Raw genomic sequence first — 18,887 nt, forward strand, 5'->3', positions numbered from 1 at the left:
GAACTACGATAGAAGCTATCTGGGAACCGATAAGCGTGTGGACAACGAAAGGTCATAGATAGCTTCTCCACATGCAGGACATAGCAAACTCGACCCAGCTTTCAATATTGGATGCACAGACATAATATTCGGTCGTATGAAGATTGAGGATCATGATTTTCATGATTTTAGGAGCCCTGTAGGAGCTTAGGGTTTGGTTTATCTTTCGAGCCATCACTCTTAAAAAAACGTTAGCAAAGTCTGAAAGAAAGGAAAGACATTTGTAAACAATGAAGTTTTCATATTGATTTTGAAAAGCTTAGTTTACAACGCTGCTCATCGAGCTACATTCATAGCAAAGCAATCCTAAACCCTAGGCTCCTTCTAGATCTTTCTAGATGACACACGTCAGTCCTAGAATCAGTCAACATTTTCAAGGGAATCAAATCTGTTATGGATTTCTATTTCTTCTTGGTGTGATACGCAGCTCGTCGTCCTTTTCTCTGCAAATCCTCTGTTTTTGTCGCAGAGTGAAGATGACCGTTGTTGGGTGATTTTGGACTTGTCTGTGGGCTTCGTCGATTCATCTATGGACTTCATCGGATCACACGAGCCCACGTCTGCTTTGCTGAGTTTAGCTGCTGTGATGTCGTTTTGTAAACCTTCCTGTTGCTCTGGAGTCTTTGCCTTATTAGCCCCTCTCAAACTTGGTGTTGGTGGCAAAACTACACCAAGTTTGCTCCGTAATGTACAGAAGGCAGCACATGGCAAAGATTTGGTAAAAATGTCAGCCAATTGGTCACAAACAGGTATATGTTTAACCATGAGTGAGCCAAGAGTAATGATGGTCGAGCTCAAAGTGCTTTGTTCGTGAATGAAAAGTTGGATTTGCTGAGAGCATTACTGCGGATAAGTTATCACAGTTAAGCCCTGGTGTAGTAGGAAGAGAGACACCAATCTCTCGAAGCAAGGAGCTCAGCCAAGTGATTTCAGACGCCGTCTCAGACATAGTTCTGTACTCTGCTTCGGTCGAGCTTTTAGACACTGTTGGTTGCTTCTTAGTTGGCCAAGATATAATGTTTTTGCCTAAGAAAGTGCAGAATCCTCCAGTTGAGCGACGAGTGACTTTACAACCAGCCCAGTCACTGTCTGAATAAGCTTTAAGAGTACAGTCTGAATCCTTTGAGAGATTGATGCCCATAGTTATAGTACCTTTGACATAGCGTAGAATCCGCTTAAGAAGGGAGAAATCGGAATTTTTTGGGGAATGCATCTTCTGACAGACGTAGTTAACCGCGTACTGAATATCCGGCCTTGTTAAAGTCAGATATTGTAACTTTCCGGCAAGGCAACGAAAGTATGTTGGAGTAGGGAAGAGATCCTTTTGAGCTGCAACTCTGTCTGGTTGCAGTGGAAGTGGTGTTGGCATAAGAGCGCAATCACTCATTGAAGCAGCAATGAGGAGGTCTTCTGCATACTTTTGTTGCGACAAGAAAAGCGCCTCTGGATGGAAATGAGCTTGAGTTCCAAGGAAGTAGTGCATTTTACCCATGTCTTTCATTCGAAAATGTTTGTTAAGGGAAAGGATGAGATTGGTAAGAACATTAGAGTTGTTACCTGTGATGATCATGTCGTCAACATAGAGGAGGAGCAAGATGACATCCTTTCCTTTTGTATAGATGAACAGTGAGGGATCCTTCTTGCTGCAGGTGAAACCAAACTCAAGAAGGTAAGAGCTAAACTTATCAAACCATGCTCTAGGTGATTGTTTTAAACCATAGAGGGATTTGTGTAGTTTGCAGACATAATCAGGCTGAGCTTTATCTTTGAAACCTGCAGATTGACCCATTTATACTGTCTCTGTAAGATCGCCATGAAGAAAGGCGTTTTTAACGTCTAGTTACTTGATCTCCCAATCCATAATAGTTGCCACATAAAGAACTGATCGGACAGTAGCGGTTCTTACCACTGGACTATACTTTTCTAAGTAGCCAACACCTTCTTTTTGTCGATAGCCTGAGCTACAAGTCTAGCTTTGAGCTTGTCTAGTGATCCATCGGCATTGAGTTTAGTTCTAAACACCCACTTGCTGCCTAAGACGTGCATCCCTGGTTGATATGGGACAAGAGACCAGGTATTGTAATTCTGCAGTTCTCCATCTCTTCATTCATTGCAGTCGTCCAACCTGGATGATTCAAGGCCTCGGTTACAGACCTAGGCTCCGGATATGATACCTTATGAGAGAGAAGAGCATATCTCGGATTTGGTTTAAAGATACCTCGTTTTGCTCTTGTGATGATCTTGTGACCCGGCAATGATATGGTTGAGGCATGAGAAGAAATAGTTGAAGGAGAAGCAGAAGAGTTAACTGCAGGAGACGAACAAGAGATTGGAGTTGAAACAGAAGGCTCACTTGGAGAGGAAACCGGAGTGTCTGTCCTGACACGAGGTGGATAGTGTGAACTGTGTAATAGCTGTGAGGGAAGGGAAGTCTGCATCTGCAAATACTGGTGGTAACTCTGAACACTCAGCTGGCGTAGGAGTTGGAGAACCGGAAGGAACATGCTTTGAATAACAAAAACTTTGTTGCCAAGCTGAAAGTAGAGGAGTTGCAGGTTTCGGATGAAGATGGTGATAAGTTGACTCAAAGGGATACTCATGTTCATCAAATAGAACATGCCGGCTTATGTAGACACGTCCTGTAGAAGGCAAGAGGCACCTGTAGCCCTTTTACTTCTCATTATAGCCGAGGAATACGCATTTCAGGCTTTTAGGATCAAACTTGTGATGACCATAATCACGCAACATCAGATAGCAGGAGCAGCCAAAGACACGTAGAGAAGTATATTCTGGTTTCTTACCAACAATTTCTCAAACGGACTGATGTTGGAAGGCAAAGTTGAAGTAGGTAGGAGGTTGCTCAAGAAGCTTGCTGTAAAAAACGCCTCAACCCAATATCAAAGAGGTGTTTTGCTTGCAAATAGCATTGAGAGACCTAACTCTGTGATGTGCCTGTGTTTTCGTTCAGCCAGCCCGTTCTGCTGCGGTGTATGAGGACAAGAGATGTGTTGTTTAATACCGGATTGCTTTAAATGGGAGAGAAACTTAGTGCTTGTAAATTCCCCACCACCATCACACTGAAATGTACCGATTTTGCAGTTGAATTGGTTCTCTACTAACTTTTGAAAGACACAGAATGTGGGATAAAAATCAGATTTGTTCAGAGGATACAGCCAACAGATGGGAGACCAATGATCAACAGATATTACATAATATTTGAAGCCTTGACTCGAAACAATTGGTGCAGGACCCCAAAGATCAGAGTGCACTCTTTCAAGAGGCATTGAAGCAGAAAAAGAAGAAGCTAAAAAGGGTAATCTACTGCTTTTCCCAAGTTTACAAGCTTCACAAGTCTTGTTGGTACTCTTGCTTAGGGAGATAAGTTTACTAGAAGATAGAAAATGCAGAATCTACTTATTTGGATGCCCAAGTCTTCGATTCCAAACATCTTCCGGTGCTGAATGCTGCCTAGAAGAGAAGAGAGCTTGAGCAGGTGGATCTTTTAACCGATAGAGTCATTCAGTGTTGCTTCCCAGAGTAAAAAGCTTCTTTGTTCTCGTGTCCTTAACAAGCACCCCATTACAGTCAAACTCAAAAGAACACGGGTAATCTTTTGTGATTTTAGATACAAATAAGAGAGACTTAGTGATGGAAGGACAAACAAGCACATCTTTGAGAGGAATCTTACCTGAGGTTGAAGGCAGAGAAGACGATCCAGTGTGTGTGATGGGTAAGAACTCGCCACTGCCAATCATTACAGTATCAATGCCATGATACGGCTGAGAAGACTGCAGGTTGTGAGGGGAGCTGGTGACATGAGCTGATGCGCCTGTATCTGGATACCATTCAAGCCCTGAAATCTCAGTGACATCAGTGATTCGCATTGCAGCCAAAGCAGTGTGAGCATCATCTGACTGATAAGCGTTGTTGAAACGATGTCAGCACTTGATTGCAAGATGACCTTGTTTTCCACAGATTTGACAGACCATTCGAGAGGCTTCACCGGTAACAAATGGTTTTAATCTCATTCAGGTAATCTCCCATAGATTTGCCTTGCTTTGAAACCGTTTGAAGCTGGCGTTGCAGGTTAAACCGGCGAGAGGGTGAGACACAGTTGTACTTCTTGGCGAGGGCCATCCAAAACTCCTGCGCAGTTTGAATTCCATAGACAGAACGAAGAGCATCCTCGGACATGAACCCAAACAACCAGGCAAGGACGTGTTGATCGTTTTGCAGCCATGTGAACAGATCTGGATTTGGAACCTCCGTAAACGTATCACCAACGCGGAACACCAGGGACGCATGTGGACGAGGTGTGCTACCTGTGACGTGGCTCACCAGCTTCTGACTTGACAGCCAATGCTCGAACTGAGTCTTCCAGAGCAAGTAGTTAGAGGCTGTCAAGCGAAGAGTGACACAATGCGATCGATTTAGTGGTGACGAGACCAACATCAGAGACGGTGACGTCACCGATTGATGGAACTGTCGATTTCGTGAAGGTGCCGGAGACGAAACATTCGGTTGTGTCTGAACGCGTTCTCCATCCGGCGGAGCTCGAAACGAGCTCGATGAAGCTCGAGGAGAAAAGTCCGAAGGCGCCACTGGAGCTGGGGCCGAGTTTGGTATGGAGAACGGTGTTGAAACTGCGGACGGCGCGGTGGAACAGGACATGACTCCATGAATCGTTGAGAGTGAGGCGGTGGAACTCGTCGGGAGAGTGGCTCTGGGAACTGGTGGAGGTTCTGAGACTGATAGAGTCGCCGAGCGTGAAACTGTATGTGCCATGGTTCCATGAATCGCAATGGCTTCTGATACCATGAAAGAAAGGAAAGACCTTTGTAAACAATGAAGTTTTCTTATTGATTTTGAAAATCTTAAGTTACAACGCTGCTCATCGAGCTACATTTATAACAAATCAATCCTAAACCCTAGGCTCCATCTAGATCTTTCTAGTTGACACACATCAGTCCTAGGATCAGTCAACATTTTCAAGGGAATCAAATCTTTTATGGATTGCTATTTCGTCCTGGTGTGATACGCAGCTCGTCGTTATTTTCTCTGCAAATCCTCTGTTTTTCTCGCAGAGTGAAGATGACCGTTGTTGGTTGATTATGAATTTTTTTGTGGGCTTCGTCGATTTATCTATGGGCTTCATCGGATCACACAAGCTCACGTCTGCTTTGCTGAGTTTAGCTGCTGTGATGTCGTTTTGTAAACCTTCTTGTTGCTGATAACACCCGACTTTGACCTATTTTCACCATTGATTTCAAATGCTTTTCCAAAGGTTTTACTTAGTTTTAGGAACTGATTTCCATGTATTTGTAGTTTCAAGGCTCTTTTCAGGAAACTTAAGGAAAATGATGGCAAAATGGAAGAAATCCACTTTTTCAGCTCAGAGTCAGACCGTCAGAAGTTTGGTAACAAATAGAGGCCTTCCCACCGTCTGATCCAACTCAAATTGGGAAAAAGATAAGAGGAGATAACCAGCTTTCCATAGCACTTTACATCACAAAGATCCAATGGTGCAATCAAAAGATACATGGAAAACAAGTTGACCCAGTTCACCAGTCCCAGAAGACTCTCACTCGCGGTAAACACATGTTTTACCTGCCCTGGAAGACTCTCACCTCCAGTGGATCTTAGGAAGAGCCACAAGACCCAACATCAAAGCCCACTTCGCCATTCCTCTTTAGAGAAGTCCTAAATGAGACCTGGAAGACCTTAGGACCTACAAATACATTGTTTAGCAGCCCTAAACGGGTGTGTGCTCATGTAATAAGATTTTAAGCCACCGAACTCTGTTTTTCTAGGGTTAGGCGATGGAGATGGGGATTCTTCCCCAGATCCATTGTTCTTTCTCCTTTTTTTTTTATGTTATTAGCTTTTCAGTTTCATTCTTTTGCATCTTCTATGTCTTTTATCATTCATTGCATCATGTGGATTAGTCCCAGAGAGTCAAGTTTTTTGAAGATATCGACAAGCACATATATCGATTAGGATTTTTATTGTTATAGACCATATTCTGGATCTCATCTCTTCTAAGTTGTTCGTAAGCATGAGAGTAGATTCATGACCTATTCTCTGAGTCTAGGATCGATCAGAGCCACGAGAGTGCTGTATCAGATCATTCGTACCTAGCTTCAGAAGAACATAGTCGCTATAGGAGTCGAAAGCTACCTATAGAGAAGATGTGAGCAGACGAATTCAATGTCTAATGCATGATTTTAAGTTTAACATGAGAGCGAGAGTTAATTGCTCGATCTAAGTGATTAGTTGATTAAGTGACGAGAGTTGGTTTATCATACATATGTCTATTCTAGTTCTATGCAGATTCACAGAAACAGATGAAGATAACTCGCCTGGAAGCTGATTGGAAATGTCATCATACATCGATTAGAGTAAACCGGAGAAGTCTAAATGGCCACCTATGAGTTTAAGAGTCTTTAGTTTGGGTCGATATGCTTTAGATGTTCTTTTAACAATTCATCCTGCATTGCATTTTATTTCTTGTGAATATTAGATTAGGTTTAGTTTATGATCTTAACCAAAAACCCCAAAACTTTTATTGGTTTATGACTTTGCTTACTTCCCAGTTTGATGTTTCTCGAAGATTAGACATCCTCCCTGTGGATCGACACCCTAACTCCTACAACGTACATCTGTGCACTTGCAGACACTAGGGTTTTATAAATTTAAAACTATTGGAGGACCAACGGGCTTGTTAAAAACAATCCTAGGCCCGCAAGCCCATCAGTTGCTCCAGAGTCTTTGCCTTAATAAAGTCTATACAAGGTGTCTTGCACCATACATGCCTCTATCTTCTGGACAAGACAGAAGTTCTGATGGCGAGATCGATGGGAAGAAAGGAGAGGATATTGTGGAGGATCTCATCTGGCATATATTTGATGAAATCCATTGAAGAACAACCCATTGCTCGTTTGATTTCTATGGTGGCTAGGGTTTCTACTTTACTTTGAAATAATTAAAATTTTAGGGTGTAAATAGTAAAAGGAAAATTATCAAACCTACGCAAGAAAAAAAAAGAGGAATTATAATGCATTGGAGACAAAAAAACAAACCTCTTTGTGCTTGCTATGGAGGTCTTCTCGCAGATGCTAAACAAAAAATACATGTCTAGAGATATTGGCTTCCACCCGAACACTACCAATTCCAATGTCACTCATCTAGCTTTCGCTGATGATATCATGGTGTTCTTTGATGGAGGAAAACATTCTTTAGAAAGCATTGCTGCAACTTTGGAGTCATTCTCGCAATGGTCTGGTCTCTCCATGAACCACAGCAAAACTGAGCTCTTCAAAGGGGGTATGAATCAGATCGAAACCGCTGAACTCTCCAGTCTGGGTTTTAGCTATGGTTAGATGCCTATTCGCTACTTGGGTCTTCCACTGATGCACCGGAAGCTAAGACTGTCCGACTATAGACCCCTTCTCGAAAAGATTTCCAACAGATTTGTCTCTTGGAGCTCCCGGGCTCTCTCTTTTTCTGGCAGGAAACAACTTATAGCCTCTGTCATTTATGGTACTGTTAACTTTTGGATATCTGCTTTCATTCTACCAAAAGGGTGCCTCAAGAAGATTGAAAGTATGTGCTCTAGGTTTCTATGGAGTGGCGATATATCTAAGAAATCTGTTGCTAAAGTCTCTTGGTACAATGTGTGTCTGCCTAAGGAGGAAGGTGGATTGGGTTTGAGGAACTTTCAGATTTGGAACAAAACATTATGCCTTAGACTCATCTGGTTTCTATTTTCTAATAGCTCTTCTCTTTGGGTTAAATGGATCAAGTCTTACAGAATCAAAGGCAAAATTTTTTGGAGCTTAGATGAGAATAAGCATTCTTCTTGGACCTGGAAATCATTGTTGGGTCTTTGGCCATTGGCAGCTTGTAAGCTTCTGGTGGGACCATTGGACCCCTCTTGGTCCTCTCATTGATCTATTTGGGACAGGAGGTCCTAGAGAACTTGTTATTCCTCTTCAGGCCTCCGTATCTCAAGCCTGCAACTCGTCTGGCTGGCTTGTTCGTGGAGCCAGATCAGCCACTGCACAATCGCTTCAAATCCACCTGACCACATTGCCTATCCCATCTATATATACCACGGCTGACTCTTACGTTTGGCATGCTAACGGGTTGGACCTGCAATATTTCTCCGCCAAACACACATGGGAAGTCCTACGACCTTGAGCACCTCCTTAGTCATGGACTTCAAATGTGTGGTTCAAGGGAGCAATTTCAAGACATGCTTTTCATATGTGGGTAACTCACCAGGACTGTCTTCCAACAAGAGCTCGCTTAGCAAGCTGAGGAATGCAAATAAATCCAGTCTGTTGCCTTTGCCATTTATTTGAAGAGAACTGAGATCATTTATTCCTTAGGTGTGAAGTTAGCGAACTGATTTGGGATCTTGTCATCAAAAGGTTAGGCTATTGACCCTTTGCTTTTCATACATGGACTGCCTTCTCTTGTTGGCTTGGATTAAAAGATAACACTGCTCCCCGGACCTTGCAGCGTCTTGTGGCTCATGCTACCATTTATGGCATCTGGAGAGAACGCAACAAGAGAATCAACGACAACATCTCCTCCACACTACAAGCAATTTTCAAGTTCATTGACAGACTTATCCGTGACGCGATTCTAGCCAAAAGGAAAAGGAAAGCGTTTGGTGACCTTATGCAAATATGGCTCACCTTCTCTTAATTTTGCCTCAACTTCGTTCGTAGTTCTTTCTTAGGATTCTCCTTGTTTTTTATTATTTTTTGGCAAGGATTTTCCTATTCGTTCTAACCCTTTTGTAATATTTACAAACCATTCGTATTTTTATAATGAAATTCAAATGCTTATTAAAAAAAAAAAAAACAAACAAACCATTACGATATAAGGTAATATGAAAAATGGAAGCCGTATATGTTATTATTATCTAGGATTTACAAAGAAAAAGAACAAAATAGAGGAGAGAAAGCCGCAAACAGCAAGCAACGACTGCAAATTCATCTCCGTGAAATCATGGCCGGAGAAATTAGGACCGGTGATATCAGTGACCCTATGGATGAAGATACTGAAGAGACTTTACATCAGTTCATAATACACAACCCTACCACGAGATCATTTGTTTTCTTACCCTATAGGCAACGTAAAAGATGTGTTGCCTTCTTATTCGGGTACCACCCTTATGAGAATCAATAAAAAGTATTGTACCTCCGGAGAAAACGAAGGAAGTGCGAAAGCATATAAAAATACATATGAGTGTTTCCAGTGAAAAAAAGAAAACAATCCAGAAGTGAAAAAAATTATTGGTAGGAAACAAATGGAGACAAGAAACAAATATCAGTTGAGAAGCATGTGACTATGAAAAGAAGAGGAGATGTGCTTTTTATGCCAATCTTAGCAGTCCTAAGTTCTGAACTTTGCTTGTTCTTGCTTGAATATGTGCCCAAGAGTTTGTGCTAACCCCCAAAACACTTTCATATAATTTCTTTGCTGACTGCAAAAGCATACAAATAATAACGAGAATGGGAACAAAAGAAACAGCTCAATAAGGAGAAGCAAGCAGCAAGAATAAAAACCTGAATTGCTCCACGAGATTCCTCCAACTCAGCATACGCATATTTAAACATTTCCGAAGCTGATATTAGAGAGTGGACAATGTAGACATTTAGAGAAATATAAAAGGTTCGAAACACTATATAAAGCAACTAATTCATAGACATAATGAAAGAAAGGATATATTAGATTTTTACCAGGAACGAATTTAAGACCTCGCTGAAATATTTTGATTGCAACATCCATGGAACCAGATTTTATGTGCCACTCAGCATAATGGTATAGCAAGCATATTCCAATCAATGTCTTCAGTGTACTTCTTGCACACCCTATATATGGCTCTGGCACTGTTAAATTTTGGTTGATACTCATTTACAAGTCCTTTGGCCTGTTCACAGGATATATTAGATCATCCACCAACCAAACATAGCGAAAGAAGTTCAAGAAACCATACAGAATTTGTAAAACAAAAGTTTACCCCTGGTTATCTTATGTGTTATAGATGCAAAGTATAAGAAGGTGCTTGCTATTGCTGAGGATAACAATACCCTTTTTAACATTTCTCCTAGGACTGACACACTATCAGCCAAAGAGAATCCCATCATGGACTTGTACTGTAGTATAAATATATGTGATAACTGTGCATAGGGAGATAAATAAAAAACCATTCCATTGTCACAATGAAGAAATGTCATGACATGTGAAAACGAACAAGGGAATCAACAGTATAAGAAACTACAAAATGACAGTTTGACTCAACAATGATTCAACAACGCATTACTCATTTCAACGCCAGTTTTTTTTTTTTTTGAAACACCATTTTCATTTCAACGCCAGTTATAAGAAACTACAAGAAGTTTGAATAGAGCTAGAGGATTGGATAGAGTTTTCCATTATTTTCAAGCCATGTGAAAACCACAGTTTGAAACACGAAGTGCTTCCATCTAAATAGTCGAAGTACACACGCATATCCGTTATACCTGTTTAACGTGAAGATCATGAGATGGATAATATAAACTAGATTACAACAGTATTACAAATACAATCTGTCAAGACGAAGAACTACCAGAGACAGACGTGACTAAAGTTAGAACGCAGACAAGCTCTAGTAATTTGCAATTTTTTTTTATTGTTAGCAACTATATTTCGAATTAAATCGAACAACTCATATCTTTTACTACACATAACTATTAGCGAAATATTTCCATCTATTTATGGGACATGTACACAAGACTAAAATGAAAAGAAAAAAAGGGAAAAAAAGAACACAATAGAGCCAAAACTTCTGAAGAGAAGCGATATCAATATAATTAAGCATAAACTCAAAAGCCTTTGTGGTCTCCTCTTGACCCTCTGCTCCTTTTTTGTGGTAGACCTTTCTGATGAACCGAATGTAACATTGCCTACGAGAATAGGATGTTTGAATTATATTCAAGGAGATGGAAAGACTTGCAGTTGTAACTAAGCATATGAAACAGTGATATGGAAAGATCATGTATTAACTCTTATCAACGAATGAAAAAAGGAAAGCATCTCATGCCAAAGAGGAAACTTGAAGGCAGGTCGACAAACAACAGCTAAATATCTGTTTTGTAGCATTATCATTGTTTACAGCCATCTGTGCCTCCACATATTGCTTCCAATATCTCGCCAATACAGGAGCTAACAATTAAGTAAACTTAATAAAACAGAAAACTTTTTAGCAAAATTAGACTGTTTACGTTGGTGATTAGAGAGCTTCTCCATAAGAGAAGATGGTAGGTATAAAATAGGGTTGGGGGGAAACGTTGATTGATTCCCGTTAGTAGAAATGTAACTGTAACTGCAATTTCAAATGTTGAAAATGATGGTGAGATTCATAGTATTTTTTCTTTTATCATATTTTTTTTTAATTTTTTTTAGGGTTTATTATTTGATTGAATCAGCGGGCTCCTATACAGTAGCTTCGAAGCAAAAATTATTCATCAAACAGAAGGGCTTATTATTTGATTTAATAATTTTTGCTTAAAAACAAGTATAGGCACTGATTCTTTTTTTTTTGTTTTGTAACAATAGTGTAGGCACTAAACCCAAAGGAGTTAATTCTGTTTGATATTTTCTTAATTCATATAACATATTTGTTAATATGTTTAGTCCCGGCTCATTCTGCTTTAGTTCATTGATTTTCAAGATGGTCAAATCAATTTATGTAGTTAGCTCGCATATGATAAGTATTTATTATACATTGATGCTTTGTAGATATCTCTGCTCATTTTACTTTACTTCATTGAAATTTAAGATGATCAAATCAATTAATTTAGTTGACTTAAGTATTTATAATACAATGATACTTTGTTACTGAGGGTCAGAATTCATATTATGTGTTACATATATGCAGATCCAAAGTCTGCTAAAAAGCAGATGAAGAACTTTCACTTATAACTGCTGTACAAGTTGGATAATACGTTTTATGCTATATCTATTTTGTTAGATTTCAATGTATATAGTTGTATTCTGAGATTTAAAAAACAAATACCTATTCACTAAAACCAAGACACTGACATGTAGGTGGAAAAATGTATAGGGTTTGTCTATTATGTTTCCTAAAGTAAAAAATGCTCAAGGAAAGAAGATCATGAAAATATTTTGGTGAATCAAAATTATATGGACTATAGTATATTAGACTGGAATGTATGCTTAAGAACAAACCCATGACTATGAGAAAGAGCTGCAACGAGTACTCTTTTATACTCAAAGATCATTTACAATCACAAATCGTAATGGTGTGACACAAACGCAAAAAAATGAGTGGCTTTGTGAGCTTGTAAAGGAAGAATTTTCAATAGAAGATAATCTCTACTCAACCGTAATTTGTTCTATCGACTTCCTTTTTTTTTGTGCTTCATTCTCGTTTTAGTTGTATCTAAATTTTAATGAAAATACAATCTATTGTAATTCTGGTATAACTATGAGACAACCATATAAGGAATGCTTTTCAACTCATATTAAAAAAAAATAGAAAAGATTGTTTATATAATCTTTATAAAGAAAATATCTGGAAGATAAGAATATACGTACAAATATACAACTCATATTATTTGATATTTTTGGTAAATTTTAATTTCAACACATTCAAATTTTCAGAAAAGTTGAATTAATTATAGATATGCAGAAAATATAATCTAGATTTGGAAGACAAAGATTTTTTTCTATTTCTGTTTATTAATATTTTATACAAAATTGGTAAAATATTAAAGGATAGTATCACTGTCTTATCTAGATACATTGAATAGATAAAAAAAAATCTAGAGTTTTTTATTATTAAAATTTGGACGGTAAAAATTAGTTTCACTTGATCTAACAGCCTATTTTTTTATGTAAAGAACAACACATGATGCTTATAAAATACATTTTAAATAGAATTCTTCTCTTTGTCTTTTTTTTTTAACTCACTACCAAATACTAAAAGATCGTTCTATATTATTACTCCAATCACTTCCTATTCGTATTTTCATTTCTCGTTCTTAAGGTATTCTCAATTTTCTGTTGCTTCTTTATAATATATATATTCCATGAATCTGTGTTGCCAATAAGTATGCTTTCTTTCATTCTTGTTTTTTTTTTGTTTATAATTGTCTCATGCATGTGCTTTTATTGTTAGAATTGAGATTAAATTTTATTTATCTGAATTTTAAAAGTATGATTGAATAATATGTTTTCAGATCTGTTTTATTAGTTTTATTTTTCTTTGAAAAGTTTGATCCAATAATCTTTGATTAAAAGTTTATCTTTGTTTTTGGAGCGTTATTTTTAATTATGTTTTTATTTATTTTGATTTTTTTTCTTTCAAAAAGGCATGGATCCTTAGTACAATACTGATTATTAGAATTCAAATCTGAACATATTGTTATACATTATAATGTTAAATATTGACAAAAAGTAGATTGAACATTTCTAATCTTCTATATGTTTTCAAAGTTAATTAAGATTTAATATATATATATATATATACATATATATATATTCTTTTGTTGTGATTTTATATATTTGGAATGCTATTCAGTTTTTATAATCCTTTCTCTAAGTAGGTATCAATGTATGATGAAGAGAATCTAACTATAAAACGAGGCTTCTTTTATTTTTTCTAACTTAAAATCTTGTTGTTGTTTGTGTTGTGATTTTATATTTCTAATTATATACTTAGATTTGATAATCATTTTCTTGAAGCAGTTATCAAATTATGATGAAGATCATTTTCTTGAAGCGATAATAAATAGTTTATGTTTTAAACAGCAAAAATTTTTTTGTCATTTGATCATTGTTGTTATTTATACTAGGGCTTCTCACCAAACGCCATATGTCGTCTCTCGGTTTAAAATTTGCAAAAAAAAAATATTGAAAACTAATAGAAATTCTCTACAGAGTTTTCATGATGTCCATAGAAACCATGCACAAAACCCAAACTTTTTGAACTACTATATTTTTATTCTTAACAGAAGAAAAAAAAAGAGATTTGTTGGTGGTTTTAGATAGTTCATGTTTGGCTATAGGGACGTAATTTTATAACTAGTGGGGGTTTTTTTTTTTATCAATTTGGTGCATTTGTCATAATAGAGTAGAAGAAGGTTAACAAGCATTCTTTATCTGGCAACCCTAGAGGTTTGTTTTTTTAACCCTAGAGTTTAAGCAAATAGAAATTGATTGCTTGTACAACATAGAAAACGAATAAAGTTGTTATGTATATTCTACATATCACTGTATATAGGTTTTCATGAATTTAAAAATCCGTCTACATTTCATTTTTATCGTTTGGTTTTGAAAAGATTTCCTCTACTTGATGCCTTTTATTATGATTATTCATTGCATATATTTAGTTTCTCATATCTATTTTTCTTCTCATCAACTTCATGCTAGTTTGATGGTAACTAACTCTTCATCATTGTTTTGACATGACTTTTTTTTAGTTGCAATGGATAAGTCGTGGTATCCAATTGAGGCTGAACTGCTCAAAAGTTTCGACGATGATCACAATCAGATTGAAGGCACATCATCACGAACACCTCTGATGGACACACCATTTTTAATGGACATACCATTTACAGAATCTGGTGGTGTCAGTGGTGAAGCACATAACACAACAATACCTTTCCCTCCAATGAATTCATCATTTCTAACAGATATACCATTTCCGGAATTTGGTGGTGTGACTGATGAAACCCAGAATGCAACAGCACATGTTCCTCTGATGAACACACCTCTTCTAATGGATATACCATTCTCAGAATCTGGTAATGTCAGCGATGAAACCCAGAATACAGCAACACCTCTTCCTGTGATGGTCATGCCACTTCAAACCATTACACCATCTAATGACTCCAACAAGGTTTTTTGCCTTCTGATGCTGGTCCTAGTATCGGTGTTATCAAAAAAGGACGTGGCCGACCAAAGGGTTCGAAAAATGTGAAGGGAAGTCTGAAGAAGCAGAAAACTTATGCTGCCAATAGCAGAGTGGTTATATCAAACCCGAATTTTAACTCGGGGATAACGGAAGCAGAGAGAGAAAATGGAAACCAAGAGGTGGCTTATTTAGTTCTGCTGCGGTTTGAATCGCTTAGACGCCGATTATGCCAACTAAACTGCGGAAAAAGCGTGCTTACAACAGCACTTACCAATTGTAGGAACTTGGGCGTTAGGACTAATACAAGGAAAAGAATCGGCCCGGTTCCTGGAGTTGAAGTAGGCGATATATTCTACTTCTGGGGTGAGATGTGTCTAGTTGGGCTTCACATGAAGATGGTCGCTGGCATCGACTACCTGACGGTTAAAGACGGCGCAACAGAAGGCCCTCAGCTACGAGTGTCGTAACATCAGGACACTACAGTGATGAAACAGAGGAAATTGAATCTTTGGTATATACTGGACATGGTGGAACAGATAAGAATGGGCAGGCTATTGATCAGAAACTTGTAAGAGGAAACCTTGCATTGGAAGCAAGTAAAAATAAAGGGAATGAGGTTAGAGTGATCAGAGGTGAAGAAGACCCCAACGACAAGAATAAAAAAATTTATATTTATGACGGGCTCCACATTGTGTCTGATTACTGGACAGCGATAGGAAAATCCGGTTTCGAAGAGTACAAATTCAAATTGGTGAGAAAACCAGGTCAACCTTTTGGCTACGCGAACTGGAAGTCAGCAGAACGATGGAGGAATTGTGGCTCGGATAATTCAAGAAAGGGTTTAATACTTGCAGATATTTCTCAAGGACGCGAGGCATCATCACCAGTTCCGCTAGTGAATGAAATCGATGAAAACAACAAGGAGAGACCCGAATATTTCAGCTACGGAAACAGTCAGCTTTTCATGAGTAGGACGCTTGATCTGCATCATAGATCTATCAGATGCAGCGATTGCTATGACCGACTATGTTCCATCCATAAAGATCCAAAGTGCTATTGCATCATGAAAAATGGTGGGGAATCACCATACCTTGACCAAATAACTAAGGATAACTCAGAATTATTTGAAAATCCGGGTCGAAGTGTTTAAGACGGAGAAGTGTGGCTGGGGATTACGTTCATTGGAGCTGATCCGAGCTGGAACTTTCATCTGCGGGTTCGGTGGTATACATAAGATCATAGAAGAAGTAGAAGAGGACGATGAGTACGTGTTCGACACTTCTCGTTTTTTCAACCCGTTCAGGTGGAACTGCGAACCAGAACTTGTGGGAGAAGATTGTTGGGAACAAGTCTCTGAGGTTTATAACATCAAGTCGCAATTTTTGATCAGTGCAAGAAGGGATGGGAATGTGAGTCGGTTCATGAACCATAGCTGCTCCCCAAATGTGATGTGGCAGCCTATTGAGAGTGAAGAGAATCGTGAGCCGTGTATTCGTATTGCCTTTTTCGCTATGAGGCATATTCCTCCGTTGACTGAATTGAGGTACGATTATGGAATGTCTCAAGAGGTTGAAGAAGAAGATGGGACTAAGGTTTCTAAAGGCAGCAAGATTTGTCTTTGTGATTCCAAAAAATGTCGTGGTTCTTTTGGCTGATTTTGGACCTTTTATTTTTTATTTTTTTAAAATAATCATTTTCCTTGTATTTTCTTATCATTTTACTTTTTTTTTTTTTTCTTTTTGGATGTTGTGGATCTTGTGGGGTATTTTTTGGTTATTTTTGAATATTTTTTAATAAGGCATCATTGATCAAATAAAGTTGTAAACCACTACAAGATTTGTCTCTATGATTGTCAAATATGGTGGATCTTTTGAGTGATGATTTGAACTTTTTTTTTTATATCATTTCCTTTGTGTTTTAGTATTTTTTTTTTTGCTTTTTGGATGTTTTTTTAAAATCTTTTTAAGGCATTGATAAATAAAACTGGTTGGCATTTTGGATTAGACTTTTTGTTCAGATATTTGGGCTTCCAAATTAGGCCAAACAACCCAAGAAATCAAACTTTTTTCTTTTATTGAAGAGACAAAAGTGAGAAAAAGATAGGAGAGGACAAAAAAATTAGACTCTGGTTGTTCTTCATTAAGATATCTCGAGGTCGCTCTCTCTTTCCTTTGTTTGATGGTTTTTTCTTCTATATTATTTTAATTTGGGTTGTGAATTAGGGTTTTTTTTTTTACTTTCTTATATCTTTTTCTTTCATCTTTTCCTGGCTTCTAACTTTTCACTAGTTTAGATTCTTACCCATATATTCAAATCTAACCACAAGGGTACATGATAACATTTGTCTTTGCAGTCAAGTAGAGTTGTATCCATTGAAAAAAAGTATATTCCCTGAGAATATTTTTTGACTTGAGCTTCTACTCGAACCTTGAACAATTTGATGTGAATCAAAATATCCAAAAGGTTCGGTTTTGTTGTACAATCATAGTTTAAACGGATGGACCAAATCCTTGTTTTTTTTTTAAAGACTCCTTTAACGTTCTTTTTCAAAGAAAAGAATCTTCTTTTTCTTTGCGTTAAAGAAACTAGATGGTCTCTTTGAGAATATATTGATAATTTTTTCTTCTAGCTTAACTCTAGTCTTATATAATGTTCTAACGCACAATTCCTTGCGAATGATCCTGTAAAAATGCTGTTGCAATAAAGGTAGTCTCATATTCAAGTCTCTTGCTTTTGAAGGTAAGTTTTAAGATGGGAGTAAAGTTCATGGAGTTTTCTTATATGCTCACTTAGTGACAGTCTCGTTTGTTATTGATATTTAGATCGATACCACAATCTTAGGCCTTGATGAAGAAGCCTAGTGTTGAAGATCTTAATCTCTCAACGTCAAGATATGCATTACCAAGCTTCATAGCTAGATAATAGAGAAACTAAAGGTTTTAACGATCAGGGATCATGGTTTCTATCTTGCGAGATTGTGCTATTTCTTGTAGTATGACCCTCATTACCAAACCTGTAACGGATTTGACTGGAGAGAGCGCTTCAGTGACTTTGCTGGATATTCCAAAAACTGCAACACAAGAGTCTTGAGAAGCTATCTCATGCTTTTGTACAATTTCGGCGAGGTTTATATTATGAATTAAACCGCAACAAAAGAGTCTTCGAAACGTTTATACAGCGCATTTAACATTTTGGAGAAACTTTTCAAAATCTCTATAAGTAAAAGAATCATCTAAAAGTGCAAGAAGTGGCTCAGATCGCAAACAGTTCACATCCAGAAACTGCAGATCGGTTCTTCGTGTTTGCATCTTTTAACCGAGTGATACAAAATACTGTAATTCGACAGCAACAATAATACAAATCATCACTAAATCCATAAACTTCAACAAATGTTTTATTGTAGTTGTATAAGATTAAGACTACTAAATAAAAAACACTAATTGTAGCGTTTGAGCACAATGGAGACATTATTGTTGTTAGAAAGTGTAGGAGGCATCTGAAGCAACTCTTCAAACATAATTGCATCATCAGAGGGGATGATATATTGCAACCCTACAACCAACGTCTCAAGTTTCCTTTGGTTTCTCAGCACCATTTCAATGAAGGGTGCCAATCCTTATCGATACAATACGAAGTCCAACGAAAGTCATAACAGACAGGAAACACCTCATATTTTGATCTCCAACATTGGTCTGGATCCAAGCCTTGTGAATCTAAATATCTGTCCAAATATTTATCCTGTAGAGCATGCATAGAAAGTTATCCCAAAGCATACTAACACAATTGTACGTGATTTTACAAAAGTTTAATTCTATATATAGATTAGCCCAACAAAGCGTGTGACGACAAATGCATGATTCGTGGAATGTTTCTACTCAGTTATAAGTTTGCATAGTCTTATCAATATACGAGAAAA

The 18,887-nt window shown here is 37.7% G+C and overlaps 1 protein-coding gene and 1 pseudogene across 1 annotated transcript; both read left to right on the forward strand.

Annotated features, from left to right (window-relative positions):
* The first annotated feature begins 7,169 nt into the window (after positions 1 to 7,169).
* Positions 7,170 to 8,751, forward strand: LOC112085316. Its single transcript, XM_024154522.1, has 4 exons — positions 7,170 to 7,413; positions 7,621 to 7,826; positions 7,939 to 8,073; positions 8,563 to 8,751. Exons 1-4 carry the CDS (start codon positions 7,170 to 7,172, stop codon positions 8,749 to 8,751), a joined length of 774 nt encoding a protein of 257 aa, XP_024010290.1.
* A 5,791-nt stretch (positions 8,752 to 14,542) lies between these two features.
* LOC18015250 lies at positions 14,543 to 16,626 on the forward strand (annotated as a pseudogene).
* Positions 16,627 to 18,887: the final 2,261 nt, after the last annotated feature.

Source organism: Eutrema salsugineum, unplaced genomic scaffold (assembly GCF_000478725.1).
Source record: "Eutrema salsugineum unplaced genomic scaffold, Eutsalg1_0 scaffold_3, whole genome shotgun sequence".
Classification (NCBI taxonomy): Eukaryota; Viridiplantae; Streptophyta; class Magnoliopsida; order Brassicales; family Brassicaceae; genus Eutrema; species Eutrema salsugineum.